The sequence below is a fragment of the Danio rerio genome, chromosome 20 (assembly GCF_052040795.2).
Source record: "Danio rerio strain M-AB ecotype USA chromosome 20, GRCz13ab, whole genome shotgun sequence".
Lineage (NCBI taxonomy): Eukaryota > Metazoa > Chordata > Actinopteri > Cypriniformes > Danionidae > Danio > Danio rerio.
Window position 1 is genome coordinate 48,274,422 of NC_141040.1, and position 26,361 is coordinate 48,300,782.

A 26,361-nucleotide genomic window follows, 5' to 3' on the forward strand; every position below is an offset into this window, starting at 1 on the left:
TAAGTATTATTCTTATTGGCTAAAAACTGGTATGAGTTCTTGAAAAATGTAATTGCACAAAAACATTCGATTTTTAAAAGGATGGACACCCCCAAACCCTGTCGCCATTGGGTGATGATCAAATTGTACTAAAATGCACAAACAAGATCCTACAAAAATCATGAGAATGACTAAACCAACCAACCACAAAATAAAAAGTAAAAATTACCATGCGATTGTGCTGAAGTAATCTGATTGATTAAATGTAATTGTTTGAGCACTTGATTAATTGCATTTTGAGCAGTTGACATAAAGGACAACACGGATACAATTATTAAATAAATATAAGGTTAAAAAGATTAATCAATTCTTTAACAGAAAGGATCATTTTCAATACTAAGCATGATTTGTATTTTAAATCTTTTTACAGTATTTTTTTTACAATGTTTGCCACAAAAAACATTACAAATCTAAAATATTATTAATATGCATCAGACTTACAAGCAAATCAAAGTCATGATGAAAGTAGGTGGGTATTAAAATGGTAAAAAGTGAAAAAAAAAATTTCAAGTATGTTGATGTACTTTTTACTGAAATGGAATATTGAATAGATGGCAGGGCTTTCTTTTTGTGCATCATTTCCTCATCACACTAACAGTGACAGGGGTGAGGTTAAGAATATAGTGGCAGAAGCCTCAAACTGATATCAGAGAAGAACCACCTCCCTTGATTGAAGATTACCAAACAGCCATTTTTCAGGGAATTAACTTCCACAGGGCTTGATTTCCTACGGATTTTAACAATGCAAATGACCAATCATGGCAATGTCGAGACACTGCCTCAAAGCCATGTAAATTTTCACCTGTATGTTTAAGTTAGAGGACGTAGAGAAACTTGTTCATGCTTTTATCAGCAGCAGGATGGACTACTGTGATGAACACTGCTGCCAAGATTCTGACCAGAACTAGAAAATCAGAACATCACACCTGTCCTCAGGTCTTTACACTTCCAGTTACATTTAGAATAGATTTTAAATTATTATTACTTCTCTATAAATCCCTAAATGGCCTAGGACCTCAATACATTACAGATATGCTGACTGAATGCAAACTTAACTGATCACTAAGATCATTAGGATCAAGTAAATTAGAAATTCCAAAGGTTCAGTAAAAGCAGGGTGAATCAGCTACTATGACCCCACTGCTGGAATCAGCTTTCAGAAATGATCAGATGTGCTCCAACATTAGGCACATTCAAATCAAGACTGAAAACACATCTGTTTAGCTGTGCCTTTACTGAATAAGCTTTTTTAAGTCCATCAGATCACACTATTGTGTCTTTCTTTTCTTTTTCATTCATTTAAAACCTATTTTACTCTGTTTTAATCATTTTTATTCTGTTTTTATTTTCTTAAATTCGTTTCTTTTATTCCTGTTTATGTAAAACACCTAGAATTGCCATTATGTATGAAATGTGCTATATAAATAATCTTATCTTTAAGTTATTAAAATTTGACATCATAATTCTTTAACATCTTTTCACTCAGAAAATAAACTCAAGAAAGCCACCTTTATTTCATAATCTAAGATATTTATCATTGACTTTTCATTTAGAACTTCTATGATATTTTTTAACATAATTGGGCAACATTGATCAATCAAGACCATAACCTCAAAAGCCCTCTCACAAAAGGCACAGTGTGTGCGCAAATCTCCACCTGACTATTAGCGAATGAATACACCCCAAGGACCATTCAATATCTAAAAATTGCTGTCCAAATGACATGTTTGCACGCCAGCTACAATTAAACAGCAGTAAATGAATATGGCTTTGATGATATTTTTAGATGCTGCAGCTCAGGGTCAGAGATTTTCCCCTCGCTTCAATTACCTATTGATTTGAGGGCTTCCCTGCGCGGCCGCTGCTTTGGAAAAAAAGCGAGTCTGGTTTGCTTTTAAGACATTTCAGGAATGACGGCGGCCGCTGGGATCTGAGAAGACGATGCATGAAACAGAAGCTGCATTTTAATGCTCGTCTGATGTTGCGCTCACTTTATTCAGGATTCTTGAACTCTCTGGAATGCTCAGAGTTACTAAACTGTCATCCTTTCATCAATCTTAGCTTTTCTCATTTTTGAAACATCTCCCTTGCATTCTCGCTAAATGATAATTGCTACCATGGGATAATTGTCAATACTGTAGCTCGGTTTTGATAATGAGCAACAAAATATGCCCTGGAGAAACCTAGCGAGTCTGTCTCATGCCACACATGTAGACAATTACTCCACACCCATCTGCCATTAGGCAGCGTTACAGAGAATGTTTTCTACTTAATTAAATCCAAATCCCTCAATAGTGGAGCCTGAATGAAATATAATGTGTCTGTTTGGTTCTGCTTTCTTTTTTCCCCCTTCTGCTTCTTGCTCTTCAATGGTAATAATATTGAACAGTTCACATTTATATGAAAAGATTAATCTAAAATTATATATGTATGTACTATGTATGTAGAAATACATATATAATTTTAAATACAGAGTTCAATCTAAATTATCAGTATAAAACGCTTGCATATTTGTGAACATTTATGTCTTTTGTTTAATTTTCAGTTTCTACTTTTGGCTGTGTTATTGCAATAAGCATAATTGATTTGATAAATATGTGCGCTTATGGATGTATTGAAAAATCTGTATGTGTGAGGTTTTTTTATTGAGATCCTGTGCAAAAAAAAAAAAAAAAAAATGTATCAAAATTAACATTATTTCTGACCACTGACTTAATTACAAAGTAATCCATTGCCTTTAATACATGGCAAATAACATATTTCACATAAAAAATAAATAAATAAAATTAATAATAATAAACAGCAGCATTGTAAACTCTGTAATTTACAGAGCTAAAATATTTAAAGTTAGTCATTTTTTTTAGTTATCATCAAGCAGTAAAAAAATTAAATAAAATAAACTGCCAGTGAAACAAAAATATATACTTTTTTAACCTTTTGACAGATATATTTATCCTCAATGTACAACTTTTTAAAAGGAACTCATTAAGAGTTAAAAACATTTATCTGTTAAATGAAATCCATTAAATTCAATATATTTCTTTGACCTGATCAATAAATAATAACCAGAAAGCACACACAAAAAAGCAAAAATAGGCTTCATCCAAATTGGTATTTTCAGGAAGGTTGGGGAAAAATGGTTGATCTGTAGGGAACATAAAGCCATTCCAATTAAAGTGAACTGTAATAGGGAGAGATTTACAGTGCTCAGCATATATAAGGACCCCACCTATAAGTACAAATCTATCTTTTAAATTTAGATTTTTAATAATAAGCCATGCAATATTATAATCTAATGTAAATCTTGAGCTAATCTAACAAAATAACTTGCGATAACAGTCCAAAAATTAGTACAGCCAAATTTATATGTTAAAGAAAAATATTAAATACAAATTTAAGGGGAAAAAATCAAGAGTAGAATAATGGAAACATTCATTCATTTTGTTTTCGGCTTAGTCCCTTTATAAATCCGTGGTCGACACAGCACAATAAACCGCCAACTTATCCAGCATATGTTTTACACAGCCTATGCCCTTCCAGCTGCAACCCATCTCTGGGAAACATCCATACACACTCATACACTACGGACAATTTAGCCAACCCAATTCACCTGTACCGCATATCTTTGGACTGTGGGGGAAACCGGGGCGCCTGGAGGAAACCCACGCAAACGTGGGGAGAACATGCAAACTCCACACAGCCGAGGCTTGAACCAGTGACCTTCTTGTTATGAGGTGACAGCGCTACCTACTGCGCCTCTGCGTCGCCCAAAATGGAAACATTTAGTTGAAACATTTACTTTGTAGTTTTTTTTTTTTTGCAATATTTTGCTTAAATGTAATTGTATTATCTTTCAATTTCTAAATACACTTGATGACTACAATATTATTTTAATAAATATATCTGTTTAATAAATCTGTTTTGTAAAATATTCATTTTCAAACTGAGGTGTGCTCAATTAATTTGGCTTTATTTATTTATTTATTTATTTATTTATTTATTTATTTATTTATTTATTATTATTATTTTTTCACCTATTTAACACAAGTTTATGTGGTGTATATATATAGGTAATTGTGTTTTAATAAATATATGTGTTTTGGTATGGATGTATTGAGAAACCTGTACCTGTAAGTGGCAGTTTTTTGACAGCATTGCACAATAATAATAATAATAATAATAATAATAATAATAATAATAATAATAATAATAATAATAATAATAAAGCATGAAAATTGTTGTTTTTCTGACCAATGACTTAATTAAAAATAATCCAATGTATGTGCAGATTGACATATGTGTATTTATGAAATGATATGTGTTAGCATGTGTTTTTTTTCTGGTAAACTGTTCTGTCTTGTAAAAAGTAAATACAAACAAAAGTGTGGAAAATAATAAGAATCATCCAACACAAGTAACACAAAAAGATCACTAAGAAAATGCACTCAAAAATTACTTTTGCTGCTTCTTTAAACTACTAATTTAAAGCTTGAGCTGAATCAGCACATTTCTTGAGGTTGTTTTTTTTTTTTTTGGTGTCAATTTAAATGTTTTATGTTCAATCCACTTAAATTTCCACTTAATCTATTTTTGTTGGGACAATATAAAGGAATTGTCTGGAAGCAAGCATTTTTTAATAGTGTGCCCAAAAGTAACTTAGCACATGCATCAGAAACACAATCTAAACAGCTAATTTAAAGTCAACATATTTAAACAACAAAACTTAAAATAAACATCTTAAATTTAAACAAAAAAGGTCAACGTAAATTATTTGCTGCCTAAAAACCTACTTAAAATACATAATACAGAGCAATAGCAAAATCATGTCATAGCAAAACCATGCTGAATCTGAGAAGTCTAGCAGTCTCAGGTGGGCTTTTACTGTGCATCTGCATTTCTGCACTAACCACATGAAGTCATGCTCCTCTACAGCAGGCGCTAAACTTCACCCCGTCCCTTCCCGGGTCTATTCTCACCCCAGAGAGCTTCCAGAGGGCCAGAGGTTAACATGCTAATCGAGAAACACTGATTACTGTGAGTGGGCTCTGGCTTTTAGAAAGTCAGAGAAGAGCAGGCCGCGCACAGCTGTGTTTGGAAAGCAGACCCGAAAACGGCTTTACAACATTTCTCTTGGAGGAATCGGCAAAACCCATTGATCAGAATGAATGGGCTTCTCTTACTTTTCCTCCGTGACGTGGGAAAGTCATATTTCTTTACGCACAATATGGATTTGTGCTCGCCTGTTATTTTTGTGCATTTAATAGTGGCATAATAGCGTGGTATGTTTTTGCTCGGCATCAGGTGTCGTCAAATATAATATATTACAACAGTGAACAGCAATTTATTTTGGACTTAATAATTATTATAATTCATATTTATGGAGCAAGAGGGGACACTAAATTTGCAAAACAGATTTTAGATATGTATCAGTAACGCTTTTCAGTAAAGTTAAATCAGTTCATGCATTTACTAACAATGTACAGTGCATTTATAACAGCATTAATTCACCTTTGTTAATGTTACTCAATTAAAATCCAGTCATAAATAATTTTTTTCATGCTAACTCACAGACCATTAATGTTAACAAGCACAACTTTTGATAATAATATTGCATTAATGAATGTTAAATTATGATTAATCAATGTTTTTAAACCACACTGAACTTCAACTTAGAAAACTGGACTGACACATTTTTAATTTACTAGAACTTCAATGTTAAGCTGCTTTGACAGAAGCTACATTGTAAAAGAATGAAACATGATTTGAATTGAATTCACTGGTAGTGTTCATTCTTAATCATTTTTAGTAAAGACATAAACTAATGTAACCTCATTGTAAAATGTAAACAAATAATCTACATAGAAATATTTATAAAAATAAGATGTCAAAATATGGGTTAAATAATTGTCCTCATTTAATGTAACCAATATAGTCATGCAAATAGGAAACACACTTATTTTTTGATATATACACTGTAAAAAATGCAGGGTTTTACACAATTTATTCATGTTGTCCCAACACAAATCGTTTAACTTAACACTTTTAACAAATGTATGTGGATTGAACATAAAACAATTAAGTTGTCCCAGTGAAGTCTCAAAAATTGTGTTGTTTCAGCTCATTTTAAATTAGTTTGAACAAGCAAAAAAAAAAATAATTTTTTTTGAGTATACTTTTATTATATTTTAAATAATAAAAAAAACATCTTGCCCTTTCGTTTGTCACTTCATGGGGAATTCTTCCCCCCAAAGCAATGTATTGTAACTAAAAGGTTGTTTTGATTATCACTGTAATGTACTTACAAGCTGTGGTTGGGGTGTTTGTTTTTGTTTTGTTTTTGTAAATGTATGCATATCAGAAAACTAATCCTGGAATCTGTGATTATTGTAAGTTTATTTAACGACCAAATAAAACACTTAATTGACAAAAAAACTTCCACACAAATGGGTAAAACCTGGTAATTTTAAAGATAGTGGCAAAAAAAAAAGATATTAAATAACACTTAGTATTTTCAGTGCTGCATTGTAATCTTTATATATACTGAAAAACATTATTCTGCAAAATTTTTGCACACAATTGATATGGGCTGAATTTAAACAAACAAACGTTCAAGATAATTTGTTTGTTTAAATTTAGCCCAAATCAATTATTTACAACCACTTAACGTAAAAAATTAGTAAATTTAGGAATCATCTTTGAATGATTTTTTTCAGTGATAAGGTAATTTTAATATATGTTATAAAAATATTAAAGTCCTAAATTAGCATTTTTGTGTTTTTACATAAACTACTGCACCATTAAACTACATTCTAGTAGGGATCTTGAATAAATCTGGGTAAAAAGAACTCAAAATAAGTCAATTTAAAGCTACATTACACTGCTGTGTTTATATCTTTGACCCATTTTACATGCCAACAGCTGCACACATATAGCATTGTATATAGTAATATACCTGCCCATACAATTGTCAATTTCTATATTTGGATTCACTATTTACTTCTATTTTTAAAATATATTTATTATCCATTTTTTTGTCCTGTCTCTGTCAATCTAATGCACTCTAGAAGCTTCTGTCACAAACACAAATTCCTCATATGTGTTAACATACCAGGCAAAAAAAGCTCTTTCTGATTTCATATATATTCTACACACTTGCTGTACATTACTATATTAAAGCATTGTTGCTACTTATTGTACAGTATCTGGCACAGAATCCATAAAGAGCTTAAGTAAGGTGACAACAGTGATCACAAATAGACAAATGCATGAGATGACCTAATAGAATAACTTTCATATTTAAATGCATGTGCACACAATAATAAATCGTTAATATGGTGACTCTCTCAACTGTAACCCCTCTGGGCTTTCAGCTTGCACACACCCACTAACCTAACAGTGTATGTCAAACATTCACTCATTTGCCTTATTAAAACTGCATTTCAAACTCTTTGACTTTAATGCATGCAGTTATGTTGAGAAAATAATATTTCTTCAGCACCACCTCACAACATTCCTCCACATAGTCAGGAAAGCTGGCCTAGCCGAATGTTTGTAAACATCAACACATGATTGTTCCCTCTCAAAACTCAGTTGCTTATTATACAGTGGAAAAAAGCAGGACACTTACCCCAGAAGAAGTTCTGCTGACATGGGGTCACAGAACTAAACAGGCTGTTGGACGCCATGGTCGCCACTTTCGCTCCCAAATTTGGCCTCTCCGTGGTTTCTGGTGACCCTTGACGCCTTTTAGGTTAGGAGTGCGTGGTGGTGGTGTGTGCCAGCAGGGGGAAGATGCAAAAAAGGAAAAAACATCCACAAGAAATGCGTTTTTGTATCAACTATTTTCATGACCACAAGTAATGACCAGGTCTGGTTTTAAAAAGGAAAAAAAAAAAGAAGCAAAAATCTGTCGCCTTATTGGATAGGATGGAGCCAAGCTCGCTAGTGCGGTTGAAGCGTACTTACTGGTTGGTGCGGTCCTCGAACCTGAAGTTGACAACCCGGCGACAATTAACCATTTACGCTCCGCATGCAAAAACCTTTTTTTTCTGCGGTTCTGTGGTTGCTCGGGAGGTGAGCGGAGCCTTCACACAAACCCAAAAGAGGCACGAGCCTTTAAAAAATCTTTTTTCTTTCCCTCAGAACAATGTCACAGGAGAAGCAGGGTCACATGTTTCGTGACATCACTGACTGAGTCGTGTGGGCCAACTTTTCTGCGCTGCCGTTCCCTCTGTTTTCCTTCTTCTGGAGAAGCGTGGTTTTGCCGGCTCGTCCTGGCACTTGGAGAGGGAAGGGGTGTGTGTGTGTGTCTGTGTGTGTGATGCTGCTGCTGCAGCTCACCCCTTTGTGAGTCATGAGGCTTCGGAGGGGGTGTGAACACTCGTCTCTTTCTCTCTCTCTCTTTTTCTCCACACATAAAGCACAGTTGAAGTCAAAATTATTAGCCCTCCTCTGAATTTATTCATATATTTCCCAAATAATGTTTAACAGAGAAAGGAATTTTTCACAGTTTTTCTGATCATATTTTTTTTTTGGAGATGATATTTTTTGTTTTATTTCGGCTAGAATAAAAGGAGATTTTAATTTGTTTATAACCATTTTAAGGTCAATATTTTAGCCCTTTTAAGCAATATATTTTATTCGATTATCTACAGAACAAACCACTGTTATACAATAACTTGCCTAATTACCCTAATTAATTATGCCTTTAAATGTCACTTTAAGCTGAATACTAGTATCTTAAAAATGTCTAGTAAAATATTATATACTGTCAACATGACAAAGATAAAAGAAATCAGTCAATAGAAATGAGTTATTTAGGATGCTTTCACATCTGTGGTTCGGTTCATTTGGTACGGACCCAGGGCAACAAATGATACACCGTAGCAATTTTCCGCCATTTTTGGGTCCTTTTTTCACACCACACTGATTGCTTTGGTCCAAACCAGTTGAAAAGGGTAAAGTCTAGTTCGGATACAAGGCCGGTCGGAAGTGCGATACGCACATAAATATAGCAGCATTTTTTTATGACACTGTATAACAATACTTAATATTTTTATATTTTTGGTTGAGTTTAGGTTTGGAGTGGGGGCAGGTTTTAAACAATACAATTTATTGGGTTTATTGATGAAACAAATAATACTCGGTACAACTACTGTTTTTACATTACTGGTGGTTGAGTTCAGGGTTGGGATGGGTGTAGACATTAATAAAATACAATAAATGGGAAACAAAATAAATAATATAAACAATATTCTTTAACTTCCAGCCACAACCATATCCGATCTAGCAATAACAATTGAAAAGAACCAAATGCAGTCATGTGACAAATCCACATCACTCATTGGCCAGATGTTATTGAACGTATTTCCTAAACTGCTTTTCCATTGGTCAAAATTAAAATGCAAGAAAATGCCAATGGAACTCCCGCAAGTAAACAAACCGGCAGACACAAAATGTCACTTTTTACTATGGAGGGATGACTGCGCTTGCTGATTGTATCCCTGGTCATAGTATACTATATAGTTTGTATACATCACTCTAGACAAACTATACATTGAGAATGAAGTGTGGCTGTGGCTGGAAAACAATATTTTAATGCATTGCTAATGGCGAAGGCGCTTCACAAGGCATTTCAGGAGGAAGTGTGAATTAATTTAGCTAAACTGCTTCATGTTCCGGAAATATTACCAGTGATCCATCAGGTAATTTTTTCCCTCTCTCTCTCTGTTTAAAATTGTTGGTAAAGCGCTGTCAATAAATATTTTTCCTCCACATCCCATAAGATGGGACAGTGGATCGGGCTACGGCAGCTGGGTTAGTCCAAAACTTTTTGCGGTTGGCTCTGTTTTAATTCGGATCATATTCTTACAACAAACTAACCGCTCCAGGGTTCGTTTGAAAGCATACCGAGACCACCTCTTCAAGGAGGTCTTGGTACGCTTTTTTGGTCTGCTTTTGGTGCGCACTCGAGTGTGATCGCTACATTCACACCTGCCCAAACGAACCGCACCAAGAGGGAAAACGAACTCTAGTGCGATTTAACTGAACTAAATAAGGCAGGTGTGAAAACACTATCATGTTTAGAAATGTATTGGGAAAACTATATTTTTTCTGTCAAACAAAAATTGGGGAAAATATACAGGGGGGCTAATAATTCAGAAGGGCTAATTATTCTGACTTCAACCGTATGTGGGCTCTTCTTTCCTTCCTGCGCTCTTTGTAGCTCTCCATCTTTCTCCAGCTGGTGGACGTGGGCTGCTTGTCTCTGCTGACCCTGAGGTGATGTGAGGAGAGCTGACTGCTGGAAATGAGTGATATGTTAAATTATGACAGCTTTTTCTGTAGTAGAACCACCATCATTGTTATGAGCTGATGTTATTTGAGGACAGTAAGTTTGGTGGTGTTTTTTTTTTTTTTTTTTGGAGTACGTTCACAACATTCTTGAGCTCAAATTTCCAGGTGTATAATAACTTCAATTCAATTCATGTTTAATTATAGCACTTTTACAATGTAGATTGTGTCAAAGCAGCTTAACATAGAAGTTCTAGTAAATTGAAAATGTGTCAGTCCATTTTCAAAGTGAAGGGAAGAGAGAAAAAAAAAAACTCAAGGAAAAACCAGGCTAACCTAATAATAATTCTTAAGAATGTAAGAATAAATACCACAAACACATTGCTCACTGTTGGTTTATACATCAACTAATAATGTCAAGTGTGGTGTCATTTTGCTGTTAAAGCGACCTCTAATGAAGCAAAGTATAAGCTGAGGAAAAGTTGGTGAGCGTTAACCTAATTAAATTTATCACAAGTTTTTTTTAAAAGACAGTAAGCATCCTAATCAATGATGAAGACTAAAATTACAGAAAATTTAATTAAAATAAGAAACTGAAAGAGGCATTAAAGAGGCGGACTTTAAATTACCAACTCTGTGGATGATCAATATTGTGAACAACTTTCGCAGGATCACTTTCGCATGTCGAGATGTTCATAATATGTGCGTGTGCAGGCGCTCACAGGCTGTTTCACAGGCACACGCAAAGCTTGAAGGTAAACAAACAACGGCTTATCATAAGCATCTCATCGATGATTATTTACACAGTTGGCATTAAGAAGAACATATCAACGTGATCTGACTAACTTCTAGCAGCTAAATGTGTCTGGAAAAATATTCAAAGGCTTTTATTCTCACAAACCGCGCGGACGTAAATGCGCCTGACTGTTGTGATTGGCTAAAGCAGACGTCTCACGTCAGCACGTTCTAGATGTTAACGCGCTTATTATGGTAATCTTCCTTCTGCATTCACACAGCGCAGCATTCCGGCAAATTGCCGGTAATGTTACAACTTCTCTTTCCGGAAAATAGCCAGAACGAATTTACCGGTATTTTCAAAAAGGACCTGTTCACACATACAACCTTTGGAAAGGTCTGTATGTGTGAAAGGGGCTAATGAGAGACGAGCTTGATGCGGCATGAAAGCAGCAGAGCTTTTATTATGCCACGGTCCACAGCTTCCGGTTCTTCAGCTCATCATCACATAGAGAAGAAGCAGCGCTGTTTTATCATACTGGATGCATTTTAAGATTTGTTTTTTTAAAATGCTGCTCTGTGCAGTCTAATAAAACACACAACATATTAAAGCGTCTTTAGTGTTTCCCTGTGTTCTATAAAACCAAACTGGAAATCGAAGGTACATGAGGTCACATTCCTTGTAGTTAAAATAGCTTATTTCTCTGAATTTGAACATTCTTTGAAACTTTTGGGATAAAGTACATAAGCCAGCAAAATTGTATATATTGTCCTTTTAAATGTCTTTGCAAACTTCAATAAAGCCATAATGTGGCCGGTGTGTGTATACATATAAATAAATAAAAAATATAAATATATAATAATGTGTAGGCGTGTCTGAAAGGACTCCCCTCTCCTCTTTCATTTTCTTACTCATAAAGACACAACATATGCCTGGCACAGATGCGTGTGCGCGCACGAATGAGTCGGTCTCTCTGTTCCCGAAATAAGTGATTCCTGTAAAAGGCAATACATTATTTGTACCTGACAGTTGAGTGTGCGAAGAAGAGATGCCTCCCAAACATGTGACAAAGCCCCATCACGCTCACTGACTCACTGCGTTCACACGAAACACACAGCTCCGCCTGCCGCTGCCTCCAGGATCCTGCTTGTAGGCATTTGTTTAAACACATAAAGAATGCCGTCGTTACAACAGATCAAAAGTCTGGAATGCATGGAATGAGAAAGATATTTTATTTCCATGCAAACTTATTTACATGCAAATGCATTCAGTGCCAGGACAACCAGGTTTCATTTATAGAGCAAAACGGTGTTGTTTTTTCCTCTAATAATGTATACAAGTGGTGTTACGTGTCAAACGAAAGACTGTTGTATGAGTCATATTGTTTTATGCATATGCAGCTTCAGGGGAAAGTGAACTGATGCTAAACTAATTAGTTAATTAATTAATTAATTAATTAATTTACTTATTTATAAATGATTCACACACTCCTATTTGCACTATTATAATGCATTTGCATTATTCTTGAAAAAATACTGAGCTATAAAAATACAATTGAGTAAAAAAATGAAAGATACATGAAAGAGGCGGACTTCAAAGGCGTAATATGCAATTTTCAGCCACAAGAGGGCACATATTTGCAACAAACAAAAGGTGCAGTTTAATGACTCTGAGTGTGGAATCATGGGAGTTGTGGTCTTTATTACATCCTACAGGACTATATATATTATATAATTTATAAATGATTCCACGTTCCTAATTTGCACTATTATAATGCAATTGCACTATTCTTGAAATCATAGTAAGCTATAGAAATAAAATTAAATGAGTAGGAAACTGAAAGAGTTATTAAAGAGGGGGACTTTAAAGGCATAGTATGTATTGTTCGCCACTAGAAGGCACATATTCACAACAAACAAAGACACAGTTTGATGACTGAGTGTGGAATAATGGGAGTATTAGTTTTCATTACATCCTACAGGATTATATACACTATACATAAATACTTCCTAAATGATTCACGTTCCTAACTTGCACTAATAAAATGCATTTGCACTATTCTTGAAATCATAAGCTATACACAAAATTAAAAGAGCAAGAATCTGAAAGATACATTAAAGAGGTAGATTTGAATGGCGGAGTATGTAATGTTCACCACAAGAGGGCACATATTCACAACAAACAAAGGCACAGTTTGATGGAGTTGAGGTCTTCATTACATTTTACAGGACTATATACAATATATACCTTATAAACGATTCACATGTTCCTTATTGCACTATTATAATGCATTCACACTTCTCTGTAATCATAATAAGCTTGTAGCTTAGGAATTTCTACAAATTTGGTAACCTAACTGGTGGCTCTTTCTGCTGTGGATACCCTCCGATACAGCAGGGAATAAGCCAAAGACAAGTGAGTGAGCATTACCCTAAATAATATACCACATATTTTTGAACAGTAGTGTACATTCTGATCAATGACCCACCAAAAATGACAACAAAATAAAATGAAATAAAAGTGGCGGACTTCAAAGGCATGGTATGTAATGTTCGCCACTAGAGGGCACATATTCATAACAAATAAAGGTGCAGTTTAATGACTCCAAGTGTGGAATCATGGGGGTTGTGGTCTTTATTGCATCCTACAGTACTAAATATATTATAAATGATTACTTTATAAATGATTCATGTGTTCCTAATTTGCACTACTATAACGCATTTGCACTATTCTTGAAATCCTAATAAGCCATAAAAATGCAAGTAAATGAGTAAGAATTTGAAGGATACACTAAAGAGGTGGATTTTAAACAGCAGTGTGCATCCTGATCAACGACCCACCAAAATGACATTAAAATAAAATGAAATAAAAGAGGTGGACTTTTTCCTGCAAGTAAACATGTGATTTTTAGCCATTAGAGGGCACATATTCGCAACAAACAAAGTCACAGTTTGATGAGTCTGTGACTAAGACAGGACTTACTACTGTATGATTCAAGTGTTCCTAATTTGCACTATAATAAAGCATTTACACTATTCTTGTTATCACAATAAGCTTGTAGCTTGACAATTTCTGAATACAGATTGGCCCTGATAAAAAAAGGGAATTAAGACCGGAATTCTCAAGCCAAAATGATTCCAATGACTGCACCTGCTCGTACGTGAAGAATAAGGTCCATTATTCCAGTTTAAGGAAAATGAATGGAAAATGCTGCAGCATTATAATCGCAGTTCATTCATTCATTTTCCTGTATTAATCCGGGGTCGCCACAGCGGAATGAACCACCAACTTATCCAGCAAATTTTTACACAGCGGATGCCCTTCCAGCCACAACCCATCTCTGGGAAACATCCACACATACATTCATATAGTCTACCCAATTCACCTGTACTGCATGTCTTTGGACTGTGGGGGAAACCGGAGCACCCGGAGGAAACCTTCGCGAATGCAGGGAGAACATGCAAACTCCACACAGAAACGCCAACTGAGCCAAGGCTCGAACCAGCCACCCAGCAACCTTCTTGCTGTGAGGCGACAGCACTACCTACTGAGCCACTGCTTCGCCCCATAATCGCAGTTTAACTACAACATATGCGATTACAAACAACCTCTGTATGGTATTTGGCAATTCTAAACACCACAACTGTATTTAAAGCACCAACAATTGTGACGTACAAAAGAAAACTGTATAAAAAAAACCTCTTAATTATTAGTTTTTGTATTTTGTGATTAACTAGTGTTTTCAGTTTATTTGCGGTTGTCAATTGCATTATGGGAGTTTAATCTCAGCTCTGAGTGACTTATTGAAATTTTAGAAGTTTGAAATAATACTGTATAATGCATAACAAATCATATATAGAGAAATAAATCTGTAAAATAGGAGAAAATGCACTAGCAGTTTATTACAAGTTTTTGCAGCATAATACACAACACCAACTCTGACAATACATCCCTTTAAACTATTAAAAATGTTAATAAAAAAACCTTTATGGAGCTTTTTAGGGTAAGTTGTTGGAAGAAAGATCAAGGTCCCATAATGCAATTCAAAAGCATAAATAAACAGGAAAAAATACAAACATGAATCACAAAATGCAGAAAGGGAATAATTAATGGATGTATTTTTTTACATTTAAAATTTAAAATTCATTCTGCAGTTTAAAATAACATGTATAATTTATGGCTTGTTTTTGCCGTCTGTCTTAATTATGAAAAGTAATAAACATTTTCGTGACATACCCAGAGGCTCAAAGCTCATTACCTATTCTTGTGTAAATATTTCATTCTCTCAACACACCCACATCACAAATGCATCACGCAAATTTAAAAAGCAATCATTGTCCTTCATAACTGAATGCGTATCAGTGTGACTGTGTGCCACTTGTTTGATCATTATTATCATCATCTGATGTCATTAAATGTTCATGAATAAGGCATGGTTACAGTAGATGCAGTACACGACTCTTCAAAGGTATATTTTTGAGTTTTAAATAAGTCTCTTTTAGGCCTGCATGGTATTGGGAAGTAATAAATATTGCTATATCTTGTTTTTCTGCAATATTTTTAGCGATTACAATTTCACCGGATGACTTTAAAAAAAAAAAATTAATCATCATTTTAGGCTGATTAGGATTATTCTACATATCACAATTTTAATTACAAGCATAGATAAATACAAAAGTAATAATTAATCAGTGCTTTTCTGATTTTTAAAGAATTCATAGTGTTCAGATACATGGATTAAAAAATTTAATGCAAAATATCACCGTTTAGTCTTTGTTATAGAAGTAATTGACAAAGAGAATAACATGTTGAATAACATTCATTCAATTCTTTCGGCTTAGTCTCTTCATTCATCAGGGGTTGCCACTGTGGAATGAATCGCCAACCTATCCAGCATAATTTTACACAGCAGATGCCCTTCCAGCTGCAACCTAGTACTGGAAAACACCCATACACTCTCACATTCACACACATACTCTAGTTTATCCAATTCATCTATAGTGCACGCCTTTGGACTGTGTGGGAAACTGGAGCACCCAGAGGAAACCCATGCCAACACGAGGAGAACACGCAAACTCCACACAGAATTGAGCCCAGTTGGGGCTCGAACTAGCGACCTTCTTGCTGAGCCACTGAGCCACCGTGCAGCCCTGAATCTAAATTATCGTTATAATCTGAAACATCAAACACTGGAAATGCTTGTGCTTTTAAGCTCTTTAGAAATGCTTAATAATTATCACAGGTCTAAAAACATGCAAATGATAAACTTTTGCTACATTACAAACATACTAATGACAAACTACTGTACCTGATCAACTATAATCATAACTGGACATTGGGCACGCTATGATGCGACTACTGCGGATGTGTACATTGCGATATCGATGCTGAAATGATATATAGTGCAGCCCTAGTCTCTTTCTCTACTTAAAACTGCTTAATTATTTCGATTAAAAGTTTCTACTTTAATATATACACACCGGCCACTTTATTAGGAACACCTGTCCAATCAGCCAATCACATGGCAGCAACTCGATGCACTTAGGCACGTAGACATGGTCAAGATGATCTGCTGCAGTTCAAACCGAGCATCAGAAAGGGGAAGAAAAATGATTTTGAACGTGGCATGATTGTCGCCAGATTGGCTGGTCTAAGTATTTCAGAAACTGCTGATCTACTGGGACTTTCAAGCACATCTCTAGAGTTTAAAGAGAATGGTCTGAAAAAGAGAACATATCCAGTGAGCAGAGGTGTGCAGAAGAGCATCTCTGAATGCACAACACATGGAACCTTGAGGCGGATGGGCTACAGCAGCAGAAGACCACACCAGGTGTCACTCCTGTGAGCTAACAACAGGAAAATGAGGCTATAAATCGCACAGGCTCACCAAAATTGAACAGAAGATTGAAAAGTCGTTGCCTGGTCTGATGAGTCTCGATTTCTGCTGTGACATTCGAATGGTAGGGTCAGAATTTGGCGTAAACACCATGAAAGGCATGGCTCCATCCTGCCTTGTATTAACGATTCAGGCTGGTGGTGATAGTGGAATAGTAAAGGGGATATTTTCTTGGCACATTTTGGGCCCATTAGTACCGATTGAGTATCGTGACAGTCTGTATACAGACTGTAGGGGTGAACAGGCCATTTTTGAAAATACTGGTAAATTCGTTCTGGCAATTTTCCTGAAAGAGAAGTTGTAACATTACTGGCAACGTGCTGGAATGCTGTGCTGTGTAAATGCAGAAGGAAAATAGCTGGAAAGAGCGCATTCACGTCTAGAACGTGCTGACGTGAGACCTCTACTCCAGCCAATCAGAACATTCAGACATACTTACATCCGTGCTGTTTATGAAAATAAAAGCCTTTGAACATTTTTCCAGACACATTTATTTGCTAGATGTTAGTCAGATCTTCCTTCCAAATGCCATCTGTGAAAAAAATTATGGTAAAAAGCTTATGATGAACTGCTGTTTGTTTACCTTCAAGCTCTGCTTCTGTTCCTTGACGCGTGTGCACATGAAGTGCAGGAGCGCTCTGGTGAGCACTAGCACACACACAAACACACACATATTATGCAAATCTCGAAATGTGAAAGTGTTCCTTCATGTTTTCACCGAAGTTGTTCACAAAAATTATCCATCCACATAATTTGGAATGTAGTCAAATGTGTACAAATTTGGCTGCAGTTCACACTTCTGCCTTTGGATGTCTCTAAGACAAAGCAGCTGCATGAATGCTAAAGCTTTAAATAAAGGTTAAATCCTCTACAAATGACAGAACCCTTCTATGTTTACAAATACAAGCACGGCCATTTAGGGCCTACTCACACTATGCCATCCGTACCGTGCCCAGGTCCGTTTCCCGGATCGTTTGAGAAGTGTGTGCGCGCTGAATCGGGCTCAAGCACGGTTCACTTGGCCGGCCCTGGCCAGGTTGGAAGAGGTGGGCCTGAGCGCGGTTCACTTGGGCTTTTGCGTTGTACGCTTGTGTGTGAGTGCAAAACGCGTCAAAGCTCGAAACTGAAAGCAAGACGTGACTTAAGCGACCGTTTCATATGGATTTATTAATCTTTCTTACTGTTCAGTGAACGCAAACTGTCGTAGTTTATAAAAGACGCAAACTCCTAACTGCACGACAGCTGCGCACCTTTAGCAGACCTCCTCATTCCTGCAGCACGAGAACATTATGATTGTTTATGAGCAGCAAAAGTGGCGGATCTGTTCGGCGAAATATCTGACTGCGTGTCCCCGCATCCCTAAGGACTGTTTGGTGAAATATTTGACTGCATGTCACTGCATAACAAACAACGGAAACGATATAACTAGAGAAATCTCCACTGTGCTGCTGAGTGAGTGACAGCGCTTCTCACTGAACAGCGCAGCAGCGATGACGTAAGCGTGCCGAGGCCCGATATGGTGTGAGTGCAGGCCGTCGGGGGAGACGGGAGGGGGAACAAGCTTGCTTTGGTCCGGTTCGAGGCAACTGTACCTAATGTGAGTACGGCCTTAGAGGTCATTTCTGGTTAATGATGTCAGAATTTACCAGTATTTTAGAATGGATGTGTGCATGGTTTTTTCCGGAAAAAGCGCTTTTTAAAGGTCTACCGGTAAAGTCGATCCAGTAATTTTCTGGATATTTACCAGTATGACTGTGCCCTTTGGGAGCCCATTTAGCCCTTTGGGATGTTGTGGAATGGGAGATTCACAATAGGGATGTGCAGCCGACAAATATGCAGCAACTGAGGGATGCTATCATGTCAATATAGACCAAAATCCCTGAGGAATATTTCCAGTAGCTTGTTAAATCTATGCCACGAAGGATTAAGGCAGTTCTGAAGGCAAAAGAAGGGTCCAACCTGTTACTAGTAAGGTGTACCTAATAAAGTGGCCGGTGAGTATATTAAAACATTTTATTTTAAATTGATAATGTTAAAAAAAGCTGTCATTCACTTTTGATAAATTTACTTTAGCAAATTTACTTAATTGAAAAAACGCATATACATGGAAATAAAAAAAATCAACAATTACCGATTTCACAAAATACCCCACACACTACAAACACATTATCAGCACAGTTTCCTTTATTTTAATGTAAATATAACTGAATTAATATTTAATTTGTAATATGCTCTACCTTTTTTCCTTCTTTCCTGAGTCAGTTAATTTTAGACGCGATATTTAAAAATCTGCTCATGATCACCACATAATGAAGGACCAATTTGGCAGGCAGAATGTTTTCGAAATGTTAAAAATACATTTGCAATAACAGAGATCACATATACACACACATGTTAAAACTTGGCACGATCTCCTTCCCGTAGCCATTCGAAACGAACAGGCAGGTACAGTGATTTACTTTAACAGACTACATCTGTAAAACGCCAGGCTAGTTTACACTGCGGCCGCCTCTGAATTAACATGCTTTTATAGGAAACAAACACCACTTGCAAGCAGTTCCTGTTGGCAGGAGCTACAAATACAAATATTGAGCATCGACTGAAGATGGAGATCTACTATATTAAGACTATCTGTCATATAACAGAGGAGATGATTTGCAAAATACTGTTGTTAAAGCTGTAGAAAAGCACATCCCGGTAAAGAAATAAAATCTGGATACAACAAATATCTACAGTAAACATGTGCTTAATATATTTAGTAACCGAGAGGCTAGGTAATAATAAAATAAATATAAATAAATAAATAAATAAATAAATACTGTAATAAAAAAAAATAAAAACACAAATTGTAAAGTTTATTCGCCCCCTTTGAATTTTTTTTCTTTTTTAAATATTTCTCAAATGATGTTTAACAGATTTAGGAAATTTTCAGAGTACGTCTGGTTGTTTTTTTCTTCTGGAAAAAGTATTATTTGTTTTATTTTGGCTAGAATAAAAGCATTTTTTAATGTTTTAAAACCATTTTAAGGTCAGAATTATTAGCCCCTTTAAGCTTTTTTTTCCGATTGTCTACAGAACTACTGTAGTCTATAGTCTACAAAAAATCTGATCTTTGTTAAACAGAAATTTAAAGGGGATAATAATTTTGACTTTAACTATGTGTGTGTGTATATATATATACATATATATATATAAACACACACACACACACACACACACACACACACACACACACACACACACACACACACACACACACACACACACAATTAATTATTAATTCTTGATAGTTATTATTATTATTAGATTATTATTAAATTATTATTTTAACAGATTATTATTTTAATCTCTATATACTAAAACATATTTCAAAATGTATTTCAGGGAGAAGGAAAGATGTTTCAAACCTAACAATAAAATATGTGTAAAGATCCATAATTTAGAAGAAAAAGGAGAAAAAGAAAAGACTTTTTTATTAAACAACAACAACAACAACAACATTAATAATAATAATTATTATAATTTTTATATTATATTATATTTCTATTTACTATTTATAAAAATAATTATTATTATTTCAGTATAATTATAAACAATTATATATTTAATTGAGATTTAAAATAATATTAGTATATTAAAATATATTTCCATAACACATTTGCAATTTTTTTTATGTTTTTGAACTTTTTGTTATTTTTGAAATATCTGAAAATATATTTGTATAAATAAAATATTTCTGTATAGTTATACACAAATATATATTTAGCTGAGATATAAAATAATATATTTATAGATTAAAATATATTTACCTAAATATATTTGTAAAAAAAAACATTTTATTTAATATTTTTAAACTTTATTTTGTTATTTTTTTAAATATCTGAAAATATATTTAAGGACAAAAATACAACAACAACAACAATAATAATAAAGTATTTCAGTATAATTATAAACAAAAACATATATTTAATTAAAATATAAAATATATTTAGAATATTTGAAATATATATTTACCTAAACATAATTGTAAAAATACAATTTATTAAACATTATTTAAAAAAAAAATTAAATACACATATTTTGAATGGTATTTAAAAATATTTTTGAGGATTAAAAAAAAACCTGTACGGGATTTAGATAGAGAGAAAGAGAGCAACTCAATATGTAAAGTAATATTTCCAAAAGGATGTTTATATTTGATGTGAATTGTTCAGTATGGTCTGCAAGGTATAATTTAAATGAAAGTAGATATTTTTCTTTTTGCCGTCTACATCTTCCAGTGACCTACAGGGCCTTTCTTGTGGTGTCTGCTCCACTGTTTTTGGAGTTGCAGCTTGGAAGGAAAATAAAAATCGCCCTCAGCGAAGGAACGGGGGGCGGGTTCGGGTGGGCAATAGGGGATGTTTAATATCGAATGGCAGTCTTACAAGCACAACATGCATTAAAAATAACTCCTCAAGCTGAAATTAAATCAAATTTTTTGAACGAAAGACGGCAGAAGCAAAGAGTCAAGAAGCAGCTCAACAACATCATTTTGCTTCAAGAAGATATTTTAGTTTTAGTGGCCTAACCGCTGCAAACTCAGGCAGTTTCGTACTCGCTGCCATTTTAATCAAGAAAGCCATCCAGGATAAACACGAGTCTACCTACACAGCAGTTCAAAACGCCAGCGTCTCTGGGGAACTTCAGACATCATTTCCAAAGTTTCCCTTCACGAGTTTAATTACTTGTTGGAGGGCATTAAGGGCTGCTTATGTACATGTACATTCATCTCTACTCTTTCTCTGTGATTTATATCTGCCCTGTATTCCTGTCCACTGGAAGAATACAGACGTTTGCTGAACATTCATCCTTCCCTCATGGTTTAGTTTCTAAATTGTCCCTGATAAGTTCAAAAGAACAAACGTACTGTATATAGATGTTCAGCCTTTTTCTGCTGTTGTTTAGAAGTCTGATATCAGTTGATTTTGATGGATTGACAAAATTATTAGCAACTATTTATTTCCCAAGTGATGTTTAACAGAGCAAAACATTTTTTTCACAGCACTTCATATTCATTTTTTGTTTCTTTAGTTAGTTTAAAATATATAATATAATAATATATATATAGGCGAGGCAGTGGCGCAGTAGGTAGTGCTGTCGCCTCACAGCAAGAAGGTCGCTGGTTCGAACCTCGGCTCAGTTGGTGTTTCTGTGTGGAGTTTGCATGTTCTCCCTGCCTTCGCGTAGGTTTCCTCCGGGTGCTCCGGTTTCCCCCACAGTCCAAAGACATGCAGTACAGGTGAATTGGGTAGGCTAAATTGTCCATAGTGTTTGAGTGTGTGTGTGAATGTGGATGTTTCCCAGAGATGGGTTGTGGCTGGAAGGGCATCCGCTGCGTAAAAACTTGCTGGATATTTGGTGGTTCATTCCGCTGGGGTGACCCCGGATTAATAAAGGGACTAAGCTGACAAGAAAAAATGGTCAATATTATTAGCTCCTTTTATTCATATCTTTATTCATACATTATTTTCCTTGATTGACTACAAAACAAACCACTTGTCAAAACTTTCCATAATTACCCCGTTAAGCCTTTAAATTGCACTTTACGCTGAATACTAGCATCTTGCAAAATAATGAAAAAATATTAATCCCTGTCATCAAGGCAAAGATGAAAAAAGGTTATTAAAAATTCCTTATTAAGCTGTAGAACGAAACGATACAAAAACAGTTTCATAATAGCAGACATTAGACATTTAAATAAGGCATAGACTAAAGCAGAGATGTTTCAGTGGTTTGTATATTTTAGATCATTTTAAACATTTTTTTGGGGGGGTGGGGGGGACACTTAAAGTGATCATTTATTTATTCTTTATGTTTACGTTTTATGTCTTAATGTGCATTTGTTGTTGTTACTATGTGAGTTCCTTTGTGGGGCACTGTTGTGAGATGAGGACTCTTGACTACAAATCAAATCTACCTTCGGTTATAAATAAAGTAATCTTAAATTGCAGTTTGGTAAATATTTGAAAATAAATCAAAATTTCTCCAACTCTGTATCTAATATTTATGTGTGATAATTTAGGAATTATTTATCTCAAATATATATATATTTTTTTAATATAGCCACTGAAATCTCTCGGTGGAAGCTAGATCTGACTATTTTTAGTTTCATAAGGGAGCTTTTACAGCATCGAGGATGAAGATTTATATTCAGTTTAACAACAAAACATCAGTAAATAACGCTATTCCGCCTAGCCTGCTTGCTGAGCTGAAGTTGCTTTTATATTCACATTGGGTCATTTCTGAACAATGACAGCCTGTGACGCGCTCCTGATTTTGTTTACCGCTACTCTGAATATTCAGAAATTCCTGCATGCCGCCTGGCCAACCCTGGCCAATTGGGTTGTCTGCTGTTGTGTCGCGGTGGGCGCGCTCGTGATTTCAAGAGGTGTGGCTTTGAAACACTAGCCCTCCCTGCCATCCGAAGTTAATATGCTATCCGATTAGCATTTTAGCAGATCACCTACTGCACCTTTAACTATATAGTATACACTACGTTTTTAGGGTAACATTTTACACTTTCTTTAAAATTAAAACATTAACAGAACTTTTCAAATACAAAAAAATAAACTACAACTTAAACTCTTGTATATTTCCTATACTGTATATTCATACTGTATATTAATTCCTGATGTGTCAAAGCAGAATTTTCAGCATTGTTACTCCAGACTGTAAAAAAATAAAAAATAAATAAATAAAATAAAAATCGCACAATTGTATTGTGTTGGGACAACATGAAGGTAACTTATTAATAACTTAACTTAGTTTTTTCAAATTTAATGGCCTGTTTCCACTGATTGGTTTAGTTTGGTATGGGTCACCTTTATAAGGCTTGCGTTTCCACTACCAAGGGTACCCTTTTAGGGGGTATGGTGTACTAGAGAAAGTTTCACTTGTTTCACAAAGTTATTCTCACTTGAATAAATGTCTACAGTAAAGCTGCATGGGTCGTTCACATATCATATAAGAAGCACTTCTCACAAAACAGATGCCTTATACACAAATACTTGTGCATAAATGTTTATTACTATAACTTTTCTATAAACATGATTTGTTTATAGCTGCAGATCAATGGCAGTGCAAAACAGCCTACTGTAATGTCTGCAATTATATAAAATAAATATATAAATGCAACATATATGAACACATACAGATCGTTACAGTGTCTGATATGGTACCAATTACAGAAAAACTACACACAGCATACATTTAGTCCTTATTTAGGTTCAAACACAACACTCAACATATAGCCTACAGTCAGTGCAAACCTCTCATCTGTGTCTGTAATCTTCACCAGCACATGTAAGCTCTGTAAGAGAGTAATTCTGTCATTCTGAGTTCATAATAGTCCAAAAGGCGAAGATAAACATGACAGTTTGTTCGTAATTCAGGTTGCTGAAACAATTTGCTCCAGTGTTTGGTCGGGCTTCTCCTTTGTTTGTTCGTGCTGCACTCTTGCGTTTGTCCTTTTATTTTCTGAAAGGTTCGGATGTCGAAGACACTTTAATAATCAGGCATACGTTATTATCAAAAGCTCAAGAAGTTTGTTATATCAAATATAGACGGGATCGCAAGCTCCCTGAAGAAACTACTCGCACTTTTAGGCGGCCTTGTAAAACAACAACAGGACACAGCAGATGTTGTTCTTCTTGGTTTTGTGTCTGTACATCAAGACAACGACAAGGTTTGTTTGAGCTTGGGTCATCCATGGCTCGTTATTATATGCATAGTATTATGGTGTAATGTCTCGGCTGTGTGTTTAAAACATGGCGGTTCCTTCAATTTTATTCTGGCTAGCTCCACAAGCTCGTGACGCATCTCTGTAACCACTCAGCGCTCAGCTGCGCATGTAGCTCCACCTTTTGGTATCCTTTCTCATGTTTTAGTACCCTTTCGAAAGAGTGCCAAAAAAGGGATACGGTGCGGTATGCCTTTGGACAGTAGAAACGGCCATATCGCACCACTCTGGAAATGGGCCATAAGTGAATTGAGCTTAAAACAAGTACATTGTCTCAAAAAAAAAAAAAAAAAAAACCTCAATGATTGTTTTGTTTCAGCTTAGCTCATTTTTTGTGCGTACTGTAAAAAAATGCTGTGTTCCACACAATTACTTCATGTTTTCCCAACACAAATTGATTAGGTTAACTTAATATCGCAAATTTAAGTGGACTGAACACAAAACAAATAAGTTTTCCCAATAAAAACTCAAGAACTATGTTGATCATTTCAAATAAGTGGTTTGAACAAGAAGCACAAACAATTTTTTAAGTGTATGGTCTTTTGCACATCATTCTGATATAATGATTTGCTACTCGAACATTTCAGATTACTGTAAAAGCTGAAAATGGCTTACTGCTTTTTTTTTAGATTTATTTTTTATACTTTAAAAGAGAAACGAGCCTGACGTCACTGTGATCTACACTGAGCAGTAAACAATAATGTGAACAAAAGCATCTCTGTCTGCTCAGAGTCTGGATGACAGAGCACTGCTCTCTCCACGTGAGGCCTGTTAAATGACTGCATGTATGATTCACGCAAAAACAATGACTATTATAATGTGAGTCCTATTTGACTTTTTAGCGAGTCCTCTTTCTCAACTAAATTTTCATTTTCAATGAATACTTGGTTCTCTTTAATTTTCAAACCGGTTACATTAAGTCATTTAGCAGACGATTTTGTCCAAAGTGACTTACAATTGAGGATTCAACAACTTGCAGTTCAGTGATTCAACAAAAAGAGGCAATACACACAAGAAATGCTAGTTTGTAGTCGGAAAATTAGGTGCTAGAGTAAGGGGAAGAGTTTTTTTATAGAAAGAAGAACATTTCTACAGGTGGTTTGTCAGGCCCACTCACTTGTGTGAAGCACACTTCATAAATGCACTTTATTTATGTTTCAACATGGAGAAATTGTAACAAAGTGTTTGGTGCAAAACTGGTGCAAATGTTAAAGATGAAAGAGTATGTTTTCTACAGGTGGTTTGTCAAGCCTACTCACCTGTGTGAGGCACACTCAGAATTGCATAATTTCTTGAGGTTGTTGTGTGGTGCGGTGGAGGGGAGAGAAGATGGGGTCCTGTTTTTTTCACAGGGGTTCAGGTTAGACCTCTATTAAAACAAACACTGCACGTTAAACACTTACACAAAACATTTAAACACTTAAATAGCACCATTGCTATATTTTACAAAAATACAACCTGCTTAGTTTTACAAAGTTAATAATGTGTCTCTTCTTAATTTGTTTTTTAAAAGGGTGAATAATCTTGCTCTAGAAATCAATTAATAAAAAGATCGAGCAATTAAGCGATCATTACAACACGCATAATCAGAACTAAACTAATCAAAGCTACAATATA

General features: G+C 35.1%; 1 protein-coding gene across 20 annotated transcripts in view; it reads right to left on the minus strand.

Moving 5' to 3' along the window:
- runx2b (RUNX family transcription factor 2b) overlaps positions 1 to 26,361 on the minus strand; it is a 292,292-nt gene that overhangs the window by 95,216 nt on the left and 170,715 nt on the right. For 9 of the 20 annotated variants that reach the window (XM_087296532.1, XM_087296534.1, XM_087296529.1 and 6 more), the window contains 3 exons: positions 26,004 to 26,113; positions 12,091 to 12,211; positions 7,667 to 7,782 (listed from right to left, as the gene is read on the minus strand). In XM_087296532.1, the coding sequence (XP_087152658.1) occupies positions 7,667 to 7,782; positions 12,091 to 12,146 (172 nt within the window). In that variant the 5' untranslated portion in view covers positions 12,147 to 12,211; positions 26,004 to 26,113. 20 annotated transcript variants of the gene reach the window in all.